General features: G+C 39.2%; 1 protein-coding gene across 1 annotated transcript in view; it reads left to right on the top strand.

Moving 5' to 3' along the window:
- LOC102743681 (adhesion G-protein coupled receptor V1) overlaps window positions 1-13,034 on the top strand; it is a 226,255-nt gene that overhangs the window by 145,096 nt on the left and 68,125 nt on the right. The window contains exons 51-54 of the mRNA XM_081826583.1: window positions 436-558; window positions 6,395-6,617; window positions 6,944-7,148; window positions 12,789-12,935. Of these exons, the coding sequence (XP_081682709.1) occupies window positions 436-558; window positions 6,395-6,617; window positions 6,944-7,148; window positions 12,789-12,935 (698 nt within the window). The remainder of the gene's footprint in view (window positions 1-435; window positions 559-6,394; window positions 6,618-6,943; window positions 7,149-12,788; window positions 12,936-13,034) is intronic.

Raw genomic sequence — 13,034 nt, 5'->3', positions numbered from 1 at the left:
TTTTATGTGACTATCCTTGAGGAGCCATGGGTAATTTATAGCAGTAATAATTAGTGCTCAGCAACTTTTGATAAGACTATTTGAAAACATTCTCTGAATATAAATATGCTCTCTTCTGCTTAGTGGAACTTTCATGGGTAAAATTTCAACATTCCTAAAAAACAGAAAATGTGTCACTGTTCTTTCTTTTATATCAGATCCTGATTAATCAGTGACCAGCCATTTATGTACTTCATGTGGTAAATGTAAAAAGACTTTTGAAGTGTTTCCTAGTAGGCCGTATTTTTGTTTAACTAAACTAATTTGGAGGAATATCCACTAAATTTGTTTTTTAAATTAAATTTGATATTTTTATTATTTTTTTTACTGTGTAATTTTGTCATTTTTTTCCTGTAACTTTTGCCTTCAGATTTGACTTTTATTCCATTATTGTAGGAAATCAGAATTCAATTGATATTTTCATCTGGGAGACAGGACAGCCCTCTTTCAGATATTTTCAATCCCTGGATTTTGCTACTGTTAATAGGATCTACTCCTTTACACCAGCTTCAGGAATAGGTAAGGGTTTTTAAACTGCTAACTAATCTGAAATGCAGAGTGGAAAGCTAGACTAATTTTAATTGTATTGAATTAGAGATAGTATCACATTGCCAGACACTAGGTATTTTAATAAGGATGTAAAATCAAGATCTTAACAGAAATATTTCTGGAAATCCTAGAAATTCAAAAGGACTACTACTTTTTTTTTTTTTATTTTTTTTTAAAGATTTTATTTATTTATTTGAGACAGAGAGAATGAGAGAGAGAGAGAGAGCACATGAGAGGGGGGAGGGTCAGAGGGAGACGCAGGCTCCCTGCCGAGCAGGGAGCCCGATGCGGGACTCGATCCAGGGACTCCAGGATCATGACCTGAGCCGAAGGCAGTCGCTTAACCAACTGAGCCACCCAGGCGCCCAGGACTACTACTTTTAAAATGGGAATTGTGCTTGAGAAGAATCAGAATAACTGAAATATGGCAGAAAATATTAGTGAAGGATATAGTAAGATAATATATTCTGTCTAGAGAAAAATGAAGAGTGACATTACATATAGTAATATGTTTTAAATATGAAAATATAAGAGGATAACAGGTGTCTGCATTGAAGTGTTTTTTAAAAGTTTTTTTAAAAAATTCACTCTCCCATCCTTCTTCCAGTCTGATCCTTTCTTGGTTTTCTGTTCTTTAATCCACATGTTTTTAATCAGAAACATAAGCAATAATTTTATTTGGAGTGATTTCCAAAACAAAGTCTGTTAGTGAGAAACCAAGGGGTGAATGTTGTTTGGAGGCCACAGGACCATTTCAGAGTTGGTGAAGAATCAGGTGGGTGGGCCCATGGTAATAAGGCTCAGAAGGCAACACCAGTTGGCATGGTGAGCCTGTGGGACTGCCTCCCAGAGCAGGGGTGAAGAATGCAGGGGGCATGCTCAGTGAGTCAGCATGTTTTCTGTTGAGGTGCCCAGAGAAACTCAGCAGCCAAACCAAGTGACTCAGCCTGTGAGTCTGGATGAATCAAAGTCCCGCTTTTAAACTGAGACATAGCAATTTTGTATGATTTAAACAGTACCATTTATTGATTAGACATTATATGTAAGTCATTGTTTAAAGTTATGAAGAATTCCTTGCCTTCAGAGGTTTAATGTCTGGTTGGAGAAGCAAGAAAAATATTAAGACATTAATTCAAGATAGAATTCCAGTCCCATTTGCTCTGTGAATGGTAGAATTGAAGGGGTCTCAGAGGGGAGCTTGAACTAGGCCTGGATAGGCTGGTAGGAAATGTTGTGGGTAGAGGGAAAGGTGTGAGCAAAAGAGAAACGTAGAAGTATATATGACGTTGCGGGCACAATGAGCAGACTAGAGTGCTGGGGACAGAGGATTTGACTCAGAATGTAGTGGTGATAAGGTTGGAAACATACACTATCGTCTATACAAGAAGGTCTGGCATGTCAGGTTTAGGATTTGATCTGTGTTTGATGGTTCAGTGGTTCCCACATATTTTTGTCTTAGGAACTTTTCACCCTCTTAAAAATTTAAAGATTTCATGTGGATTCTATCTACTGATATTTATCGTATTAGAAATTAAAGAGGAGAAATTTTAAAGATACTTATTAATTCAATTGAAAATGATAGCAGTGAACTCATTACATGTGAATGAAAATAGCATGTTTTATCTGGATTCTCATGTCTGCATCTGTATTCTACTTACTGTAATATTATCGGTCATATGGCCTCTAGAAAATCCCACATACGCTCATGAAAGAATGAGAATGTTGTAGACAAATGACATCTTAGTATTACTACAAAAATAGTTTTGACTTCACAGACGCTCCTGAAGTGTCTCAATGACCATGAAAGGTTCAGGGACTACGCTCTGAGCATTATTGGGGTAGAGAAATCCTTGAAGGCATTTCAAAGGCAAGTGATGATCAAAGGCATGTTTAATAACTCCACCTAGCTTTGGTGTACGGAATATGCTGGATGCAATAGTTTGCAACTGCCCAGGCAAGAGTTGATATAGAAGCCTCTGTGGGTGGCTAGAGATGTGGCACTTGAAGAAATCAGTTAGAGATTTAGATTTTGGAGACATCAATACGTTCAGGTAGTTGGACTCATAAAAGCTAATATCTATAAAGTAAATGATATTGAGAAGAATGGAGGATTTAGCACAAATCCAGGAGTCTGCTCTTGTTGGTTTTCTCCTAGGTGCCTGGCTGTAGCTTTCTGTATCAGGCACTGTAATCCTTAGACACTGTCTCCTGAAGTCGCCTGCACTGCTGACCAGGACTCAGATCTTATTTATCTCTCACCTTTTATGGGTTATCTATCTCATTGTGCTTTCTTTCCATATGCCCTACCCCTCCTCAGCCCTGTGTCCACACCACGTTCTCCCAGACTCTGGTCTCTGTGCATCTGGACTGTTACATCATTGTCTGCCCTCCACTCCAGATTCACTCTGCTGTCAGAGTCCTGTGTCTGCCTCTGTTCTGAATGTCCTCTCCGTAAATAACTTCTCTTTATTTGTCAGACTCTGACAGGCCATGAAGCTGTGATGTTATCCTGTGAAGTACAGCTCTGGGGCTTTCTTAGCATTTACTCAACAATTGATTTACTACATAAATTATGTATCTTTCATCATGTATTTGTTTAGTTTGTGTCTACTTGTCCTTTAATTCTGTGGCTTTATTATTTTTGCTTTTCTTGTACCTCAAGTTTTCAAGTGGACTAACTGTATCTACTTGAGTCACTTATTATAATTCAAAATAGTTTCCTAATGAATGTTTTTAAGGATGACAAGTGCTGCCTGAATGGGCTGTTAATTGAAGTTATAGAATTCCCTTTAAAGATTTTTAAAGAAATAGAATAGGCACACTTTCTAAAAGAATTTATGAAAAATTCTGCCAGAGGCTTGTTAAGGGACCCATTGTGAGGTCTTTTTATTTCTTTTGTTTCTGTGACTTGAGGTGGTAGAAGTATGAAAAGATTATAAGTAATTATTTAGAATGGCTTATTATAGATCCCCTGAAAGCTGAAATTATGCATTAAATAATATTCAAGGACTTTCTTATTTTGAATATGTCAAATATTAGATTGGAGCCATGACTGTGAGGATTACATATTTATTCTGCTTAATGACTTGACAGAGATTATTGGGTAGAAACTTAATTCTTTAAATGGAAAAGGAAGAATGAATATGACAAAGGCTGCAAGGACATATAAACTTACCTTTCCCTTCTTCCTTCTCTCCTTCGTTATTTAATAGATTTTTAAAATGCCACGTATGTACCAGGCATAGTGGTAGGCCCTGAGGAAACGAGGGTAAACAAAATCTTTTATACCCCCTGCTCTGAAGAAGTTTTAACATGCAATAGGGAAGGGAGACACAAATAACACAAATAAGTTTCTAACTACAAACAGATAACTGCTATCAGAGGATAAAGTGCTCTACTACCACAAAATGGAGAAAACTTGACCAGGTCTAAGGGATGCTTAGAAAGCTTCTGTAAGGAAGAGCCATTTAATAAATCTGCTGGAAAGACACTCACTCCTACCCTTCTCCTTCTTTTCCCAACACTCTCCTCTTCACCAAAACGATCACCTTTGAAAATCATCATCTGTGGAAATCATTTGGATGAATTCATCATCCCTGTGTGGTCACCATAAGAAGTTCAGGCCCCCTTGGGAGAAAGCGACTCATCCCATCTGGTCTGTGCATGCTCTGGACCACATAAGTCCTAATTTCTAGACTAGGGACTCAACTCTCTCCTCCCCGAACTCCCCAAACCCTTCCACAGTGTCCCCCAGAACAGTTACGCTCTGGAACTTTTCTCCTCAGAATGCCCATCATGTCCTTGCACTGGAATCCCGCCCTGTCCTGAGGACGCTGCTTCCCACACAGCCCTCTCTGGCTGTCCTATGTGTTACTGGTTTCTTCTCCCAGATCTCTAAGTGCTAGGAATGCTCACTCTCGCACTCCGTCCTGGGACTTCTCTATGTTCACTCACTCCTTAAATAATCTCAGCCAGTTGCCTTCCTTTGGGATACTTTTGTTTGTTTATAGTTTTGCTAACTGGAAGGGAATTCTGTAATCAGTACCAGTTAAAATTCTGTTCCCCAGAGTAGGGACTTAAGGGTTTTTTATCCTTATAAACTCCTGACCCAGTTCTGTGAACTTGAACAGTACAAATGGCTGTTTTCTGAGAAAACGCTCTCTGCATACAAAAATGCAGATTTGAGCCCCGTACATTTCCTACTCTGAATGTCTCATTATCTATTTGCTGCCTTCTCATACTTATCAGATTGGGAGGAAGTGAATAGGGTATACCTCTGAGGATTAAGATACATAATCAGTGATGCTCAGAACACTTTATGATTTTGGTTGAGCCTGTAGATTGATTGATTGATTGAGACTGTAGAATCATTTAAACTTAGGAGATGTTGAGATCCCTCTGAAGAATTTGCTCTTTACTGAATATCTTCAGTTTTACAGAGCTATATGAAAGATATATGATCATTTTTAAAAAGCAAGTTCATTAATAATATTTTTCTTAATTTTTACCTTTTATGCAACATTTACTAACCTGCAATAGTACTTAAATAATTACCATAAATAAACATAATGAGTAATTCTTGGTATTTAAGAGTAGGAATATGGATCTTCCATTGTAACCTTATAGGCTAAAATTTTCATGGTTTCTAGTTCTATGTGCTGTTTTAATAACCAAACCCATCTTAGTTGATATCTTTATGTTCTGATGTGTTTCTTCAGGTACTGGAATTTGTGCATGTTTCTGGTTGGTTTCTCATGCTTCTCCCTAGTTTTAAGTCTGAAGATTACTTAGTGGCATGTACAGTGTAGTAAGCTCCCTGACTCCAAATTTCCCTTTCTATACAATGTACTAAGCTCCTTTCCCCTCCATATTCGCTAATGTTTGCCATTGTGTTGAATCATTAAGAGCACGTTTTCCTACCAACATTTCAAAAAGAATTGGCAGCATATACTCTGAGATCATAAATTTGTTCAGATCCTTTGGCCTAATTCCACCTTTAAGAATTTATAAAGTGAAGGGGCACCTGTGTGGCTCAGTCGGTTAAGCATCCGACTCTTGATCTCAGCTCAGGTCTTGATCTCAGGGTTGTGAATTCAAGCCCCACATTGGGCTTCATGCTGGGTGTGGAGCCTACTTAAAAAAAAAAAAAGGAATTTATCAAGTGAAAGGAATTAGTAACTGTCTCTAGTTAATATTGAAAAATAAAAAAATAAACAGTGTAGAGAAATTAAGTATATTTTAAAGATCAACTCTAGAGATTGTGCATTAAAATCATAAATTTGAATGCTTTGTAGCAACACCTAAGAAGTGCCATATAAATATAGGATTAAGCATTTCAATTAAGAATTTTTTTGTATTTAGTCTGTTTATAATTATGCTCATCATGAATTCTTATGGATGGTGACTGGAATGGAAAATATAAAAATGAAACATTGAGTTGTGGGATTATGCATATTTTTCACTTTAAAAAATATCCTACCATGTTATCTAACAAATAAATACTGAGATGAATAAAAGAGTCCACAATCCATTTGGGCTTTACTATCCAGTGGTTTCTTATTTATTAAGTGGATTGTGGGTTTACTGTTAGGCTGGTTTGGTCACTCCACAGCATTTAAAAAATTACTATTTATATTCAGTTATTTTAAATAATATTTTGACTTTCAGAAATCAGGTCATATTTAGTTAATCCAGAAATCAAAATGGAACTTTGAGTGTAGAAAAGTTTTGCTTTGGTACCCTGATGGGCAGGGTGTGCGGTGACATTCACGTTTCACTGTAGTTGCCTTTTCTTTCCTTCCCACAGTCCACATCCTTTTTATTGGCCAAGCTACGTCTGCTCTTTACTGCTGGAATTCAGAGCTGAATCAATTCTCTTTTATTCTGGAAGCCCCTTCTGCTCATGATGCAGCTTCTGTTACAGTAAAGTCCTTTAATTCAAGCAAGAGTTTAATTGCTCTAGTGGGAGCTGTCCACTCACACATATATGAGCTGGCCTTCATCTCGAGTCAGTCTGACTTTGTTCCTAGGTAGGTTCAGCATTTTATGCAAAGTCTCTTTATGTTCACCATAGTTTTATATGGCATCTAATTTCTAAGTGTTTATTTAGTGACTGGAAATATACAAAATATAAAAGTAATTTATAATCTAGAAATTTGGTTGTATTCCATAGTTCTTATATCTACTTTATGAAGTTAATCAGTATTATGAACATTTTATATTATAATTTTATTTATGAAATATGATTTTTCCAAATGTTTAATATTAATCAGTGTTTTGAGAGTTTTATGGGTTTGTATATGTATATGCCTGAGATTTGTTGCAGCTGATTTACTTGATATACTTCTTATGCTAGTTCAGGTGAACTGATATTTGAACCTGGTGACAGAGAAGCTGTAATAGCGGTAAACATCCTTGATGAAACAATTCCAGAAGAAGAAGAATCCTTTAGAGTTCAGCTTAAAAATCCCAAAGGAGGAGCAGAGATTGGTATTAACAGTTATGTAAAAATAACTATTCTGTCTAATGATGATGCCTATGGAGTCGTTGGATTTGCTCAGGTAAAGATCCCACACTTAGAAATCAAAATGATTTATTCATTGTATTTATTTATTTATTTTAAAGCTTTTATTTATTTATGTATTTATGTATTTATTTATTTATTTATTTAGAGAGGGAGGGAGAGCATGGGAATGGGGGGAAGGGCAGAGAGAGGGAGGAGGAGAGAGAATCTCAAGCAGACTTTGTGCCAAGCACAGAGCCTGATGCGGGGTTCGATCTCTTGACCCTGAGATCATGACCTGAGCTGAAATCAAGAGTCAGACACTTAACCAACTGAGCCACCCAGATGCTCCTCTTCATTGTATTTATATATTAGATGTTGTCAGCACTCTGTCCTACTTTGAATATCTTCAGCCTTTCTCCTTTCTCTTTCCCCATTTCACCCTCTGCCCCACTCTGCATTTTATTGTGAACTTTACTAATGTCTTATAATTTCTATTCCTACACACTGAAACCTCTGAATTGACTTGTCCTAAACTTTTTAATGTAGTGATTCCTCTTACAAGATTGAATTTGAAATGTTACTAGTTGGCCTTAATCCTGGAGTTTGGCTCCAGTGTTAGCCTTATCTCTAGGGGGTAATGATGAAGCACATTCCAAATAGACTATATACTGTGTTTGTCACATGCATCACCTACAAATGTATTACTGTCCTTTGTGTATTGAAGGAGAAAGAGAGAGAGAGAGTGGGGGGTTAAGTTTGTAACTGTACATGCATTGTACACATGGGGGTGGTTTCCCCTGAGGAAAGAGAACTATGCAGATCTTACCAGGTCGACTTCCATGCTCGGACTTCATATTCCTTAGCAAAAGGACACCCATCTATATTGCATCATTTAGCCCTATTTGCCAACTCTGTCTTAATTTCTTAACTCGAGTTACAGCTGCAGCTATCATGCATTGTTCTCTGAAATATTCTGCAAGTAAGGAAAACTCAGCTAAAAGTGGTTTAGACACCAAAAACATGTCCACAGAGAAGATGGGCTTCACAGTTGGATACTTTACTGTGTCACCATTTCTCCACTTTGCCAACATAAAGTTGATTCTTCATTTGGTTGTTTGAAAGCTGATGTTATTGTTAGGGCCACTGCTTTCTTGTTTATGTCCCGTTGGGGAGAAAGAAATGTGGCACTTGGGGCAAGGAAGAGATTTCCCAAAAGCCTCTAGAAAACGTTTCTTATGTCTCATTGGCCAGAACTAACAAAGCCATTCATTCATCTGTTCATTAATGTATTCATTCATGTAGCAGTTATTTAACAAACACCTACTGTGTACCAGGTACTGTTTGCAGATGCTAGAGATATATCAAGAAATAAAATAGTAAAAAATCTCATATCCTCATTTCTCTGAATTGTGGAGGAGGCAAAGGGAGACAGACAGTAGACAAAGACGTGCGAGACACTGGTACTCTGTGTGATGGTAATAAGTGCCCTGGAGGAACGTTAGGCAGGGAGGACAGATGGAGATTGTGAGGTGGGGGTGGAGGTTGTGTGCAGAGAAATAAAACATAGGCTATCAGGGAGGGTGGCACTGAGGAAGTGACCTGAGGACGAAGGCCTGGAGGAGACAGGGGAAGAACATTCAAGGCAGGGGGAATCATCAAGAGGAAAGGCCCTGAAGTGAGGCCTCACCCATCTGGTGCAGCAAGGAGGCCACTGTGGCTGAAGTCAGTGTACGAGGGAAAGTGGAGGCCCAAGAGGTGAAGGGCCAGGGCTCTGTTTCCGGCTTCCTCAGCAGCACCCACAGGTTTATGACTTGCTAGGAGGACTCAGAGGACTCAGGGTTTAGTCATACTCATACTATGATTTATTACAGTGAAGGGGATACAAAGCAAAATCATCAAGGGAACCGGCATGTGGAGTAGAGGTGCAGAGGAAACCATGGCAAGCTTCCAAGAGCTCTCTCCCAGGGGAGCCACGCAGCACACACTTAATTCCCCCAGCATTGAGTTGAATTCTGACAGCATGTGAGAGGTGTTGCCAACCAGGGAAGCTCCTTAGAGATTCAGGGCCTGGGGTCTTAACTGGGGACTGATGATACAGGCACTCTCAGCCCGACAAATGCCAAAATTCCAGACTGCCAGAATGAAAATAGGTGTTCAGTATAAACCACATTGTGTGCACAGTTCAGGCACAGGGAGCCAGTGTGAGTTCCAGGAATGGTGGGAATCCTCCCGGAACCCAACGTCCCAGACATCAGGTGAGGGCCAACTTTAGAGCAGGCCTTCCAAGGCTAGCAGGGAGGCTACTATGTGAATTCACGGCTGCACAAGCCCCTGAGTACCATCATGAAGTTCGTCCCCGAGGGAAAGGGTTGGAGTGGAAGAGCAACTTGATCTGACCCACATTTGAAAAGAACCATTCTGGCCATAGAATAGACTAGATAGTAAGTGGGTGAGGACAGAAATAGACAGGAAACTAGTGTGGTAATTCAGCAATAAACCACACAGCTACAGGAAGCAGGCACTTGCCTTTCACGAGATATGGATGACTGTAAAAGGAGCAGGTTTGGGCGCCTGGGTGGCTCAGTTGGTTAAGCGACTGCCTTCGGCTCAGGTCATGATCCCGGAGTCCTGGGATCGAGTCCCACATCGGGCTCCCGGCTCAGCGGGGAGCCTGCTTCTCCCTCTGACCCTATCCCCTCTCATGCTGTTTCTCTCTCTCTCTCTCTCTCAAATAAATAAATAAAATTAAAAAAAAAAAAAGATAAAAGGAGCAGGTTTGAGGGATGAGATGAGGAGTTTTGGACGTGCTAATGTCCTGAGCCAATTGCTTGCAAGTGTTGTAGGATCACCCTGTTATCCAGTCTGGCCCATCTCTGGAGATAAAGGCAGGTCAGCTTCTTCTGAAAGAGCTCTGCCCAGTAGAGTTATAATGTGAGCCATGTATATAACTTTAAGGTTTTTAGCCATATAAAAAAAATAGAAACAAGTGAAATTATTTTTAATATTTTATTTTGTTTAACCCAATATATGAACCAACATAAAAATGATTGATGAAATATTTTGTATCCTTTTTTATATCCTTTCTTTCATACTTTGTCTTCAAACTGCAGTGTGCATTTTATACTTAGAGACCAGTCACGTTTCAGGTGCTCAGTAGCCACATGTGGCCAGTGGCTACCGTGTAGGTGCAGCTCTAAGGCATGAGCTATAGTGGGGAAGATTAGGAAGAAGGAAGACCGTCTCTGTCCCCAGCACGTACTGACATGACTTGTTGCCTCACTTTCTTCAAATGACACCTTACCAGAAAGGCCTCCTCTGACTGAAAATTGTAACTCCCCACCACCATTCTGTACCTTTTTATCCTGCCTTGTTCTTCTTTATGAAACTTATAATGGCCTTGTCTATTGTCAGTTTCTTTTACCAGAATGCAAGGCTGTGAGAGCTGAGGTACTGTTTTGTTCACAGCTTTATTCCAGAAAAGTGCCTGGCACACAGGAGGTGCTTAGTGTGACCCTGTCATTATTCTTGGTGGTGGGGGGGGGCGGAACAGAACACTCACAGAGCTTTCTTGGTGTTGTACAAATACATAGGGCAGAGCTGGGATGCCTGGGACAAGAACCAACGTGCCCTGCTGCATGGTCTCATCCTCTCACAAGCCTTGCTGCAGATGGGGAGCACATTCTATGATAGATCTCTCCTTCTGAAGCTTGGTCTAAGATTACTCTAGAGACATTAATGTACTGTGGTTTAATCCTTCCCAATAGATGGTATCCTGGGTTCTTTCAGTCCATTCAGTAGAATTCCTCCATACAGGCCTCTTGTGTTTGGACATCCTTGTTCTAAGATAAGATTTAGTAGATAAAGAGAATTTTTTTTTTTTAATATTTTATTTATTTGACAGAGAGACACATGGAGAGAGAGGGAACACAAGCAGGGGGAGTGGGAAGCAGGCTTCCCGCCGAGCTGGGAGCCCAATGCAGGGCTCGATCCCAGGACCCCGGGATCATGACCTGAGCAAAAGGCAGACGCTTAACAACTGAGCCACCCAGGTGCCCATATAAAGAGAGTTTCTTGACAATTTTCTGGCTGTATTAAATTCTTATTTTAATAACCCTTATCAATAGAGGACATAGAGCCAGAGAGGCTTCTCTTTGAATAGGCATTATTGTTTGTGAACAAATTATATGAATATTTTATTTTATTTCCTTAAAGTTTTTATTTTTAAGAAGTCTCTATACCCAATGTGGGGTGTGAATTTACAATCCCCAAGGTTGATTCATATGCTCTACTGACTGAGCCAGTCAGGTGCCCCATATGCATATTTTTAAATCAAGATATTTTCTGTAGGAATACTTGAATGCTTTGAGCAAGATTTTATTACTATGTAACATTTGTAACAATATGTTAAAATGCAATGTAAAACACTGCCATAGGATAGGCTATCTACTCAAATTCGCATTCTAAATAGAAGCTTTTAGAAGCTGTAAGAAATTCATGGAGGAATTTCTTTTCAGATTACCACAGTAAAAAGACAAGAAAAAGAAAACTATTACTGGGAAGATTTTTTAAAATCTTTATACTCCATAGTCCGTCGTTATTGCTTATGGATAAACTAGGGGTCTTGTAAGAAGGAATTCTTTGGAGTATTAATTTTGAGCAAAATTTCATTCAGCGGCTCTCAAGAGATGCTGCAACTGTTAGAGGAGGAGTTCAGTCACACGGAGGTGGAAATCAGTCTGGAACAGAGGAAAGAGGCCACGGAGTCTAGGTGAAAAGAGGGGCAGGGGATATTTTTGGCAAGAAAAATAGTCGTAAGGACCAGGAGCTAAGGATGAAACACCATCATGGAAACCGCACAGCCTGCAGAACATTTCAGAGGATATGAATTTAAGGATAGGAGACATTTATAAGTGATCAGAAAGAGTGCCCTCGTTCTCATCATGTCTTTACATTTGAGTGGGACTCTAGAGGCCATGTAGATCAAAAACTTATTTTACAAGTAGGAAACAAGACCTAGAGGGATTGCCAGAAGTTATGCCGGGGAAGAAGACTTCCCCCATCTCCTGACTCTATGTCCTTTCATTTCTACAAACTTGACATACTATGTGTAATGCTTTCCAAAAAGTGTATGCTTTCTGAATGTGGAAATAAGATGTTCATTGAAGAAATTTGAAATTTACAGAAACAAGAAGACAAAGTAAAAATAATCCTATAATGATTAACATTTTAATTTACTTTAACTTAGTCTTTTAGTTATTCAAACATGGGGTGCCTGGGTGGGTCAGTCAGTTAAGCGTCTGCCTTTGGCTCAGGTCATGATCCCAGGGTCCTGGGATTGAGCCCCGCATCGGGCTCCCTGCTCAGTGGAGAGGCCTGCTTTTCCCTCCCCGTCTGCTACTCCCCCTGCTTGCACTCTCTGTCTGTCTCTCTCTCTCTCTCTCTGTGTCAAATAAGTGAATAAAATCTTAAAAAAAAAACTAGTTATTCAAACATGTGTATTTTCAAATTAAAATCATGGTCATCATATATTGCTGTTTTTTAAACTATGTTTTTCACTCATCGTGTTGTTTTCATGTTGTATCAAGTTGTATCATGTTGCTTAGTATTGTGAAGTTTGCACATGCACAACAGCATGAATAAAAGTCTATTTAGGTAATTTCAGCTAATCCCTTGTGACTTCCTGTGTGTTTTTCAGAATTCATTATATAAGCAAGTGGAAGAAATGGAACAAGATAGCCTTGTAACCTTGAATGTTGAGCGCTTAAAAGGAACATATGGTCGTATAACCATAGTGTGGGAAGCTGACGGAAGTATTAGTGATATATTTCCTACCTCAGGAGTGGTATGTAATTTAGAAAATTATAGGAGAGTCACTTTTAAATTATGGTTACTATTGATGCATGGGACCAAACCCTGCCTTATGGATGGAGTGTTTGAATTT

The sequence above is a fragment of the Leptonychotes weddellii genome, chromosome 7 (genome assembly GCF_054177405.1).
Source record: "Leptonychotes weddellii isolate Sample4059 chromosome 7, ASM5417740v2, whole genome shotgun sequence".
In the NCBI taxonomy this organism is placed as follows: domain Eukaryota; kingdom Metazoa; phylum Chordata; class Mammalia; order Carnivora; family Phocidae; genus Leptonychotes; species Leptonychotes weddellii.
The sequence above is the reverse complement of the archived record's forward strand: the minus strand, read 5'-3'. Positions and strand labels throughout refer to the sequence as shown.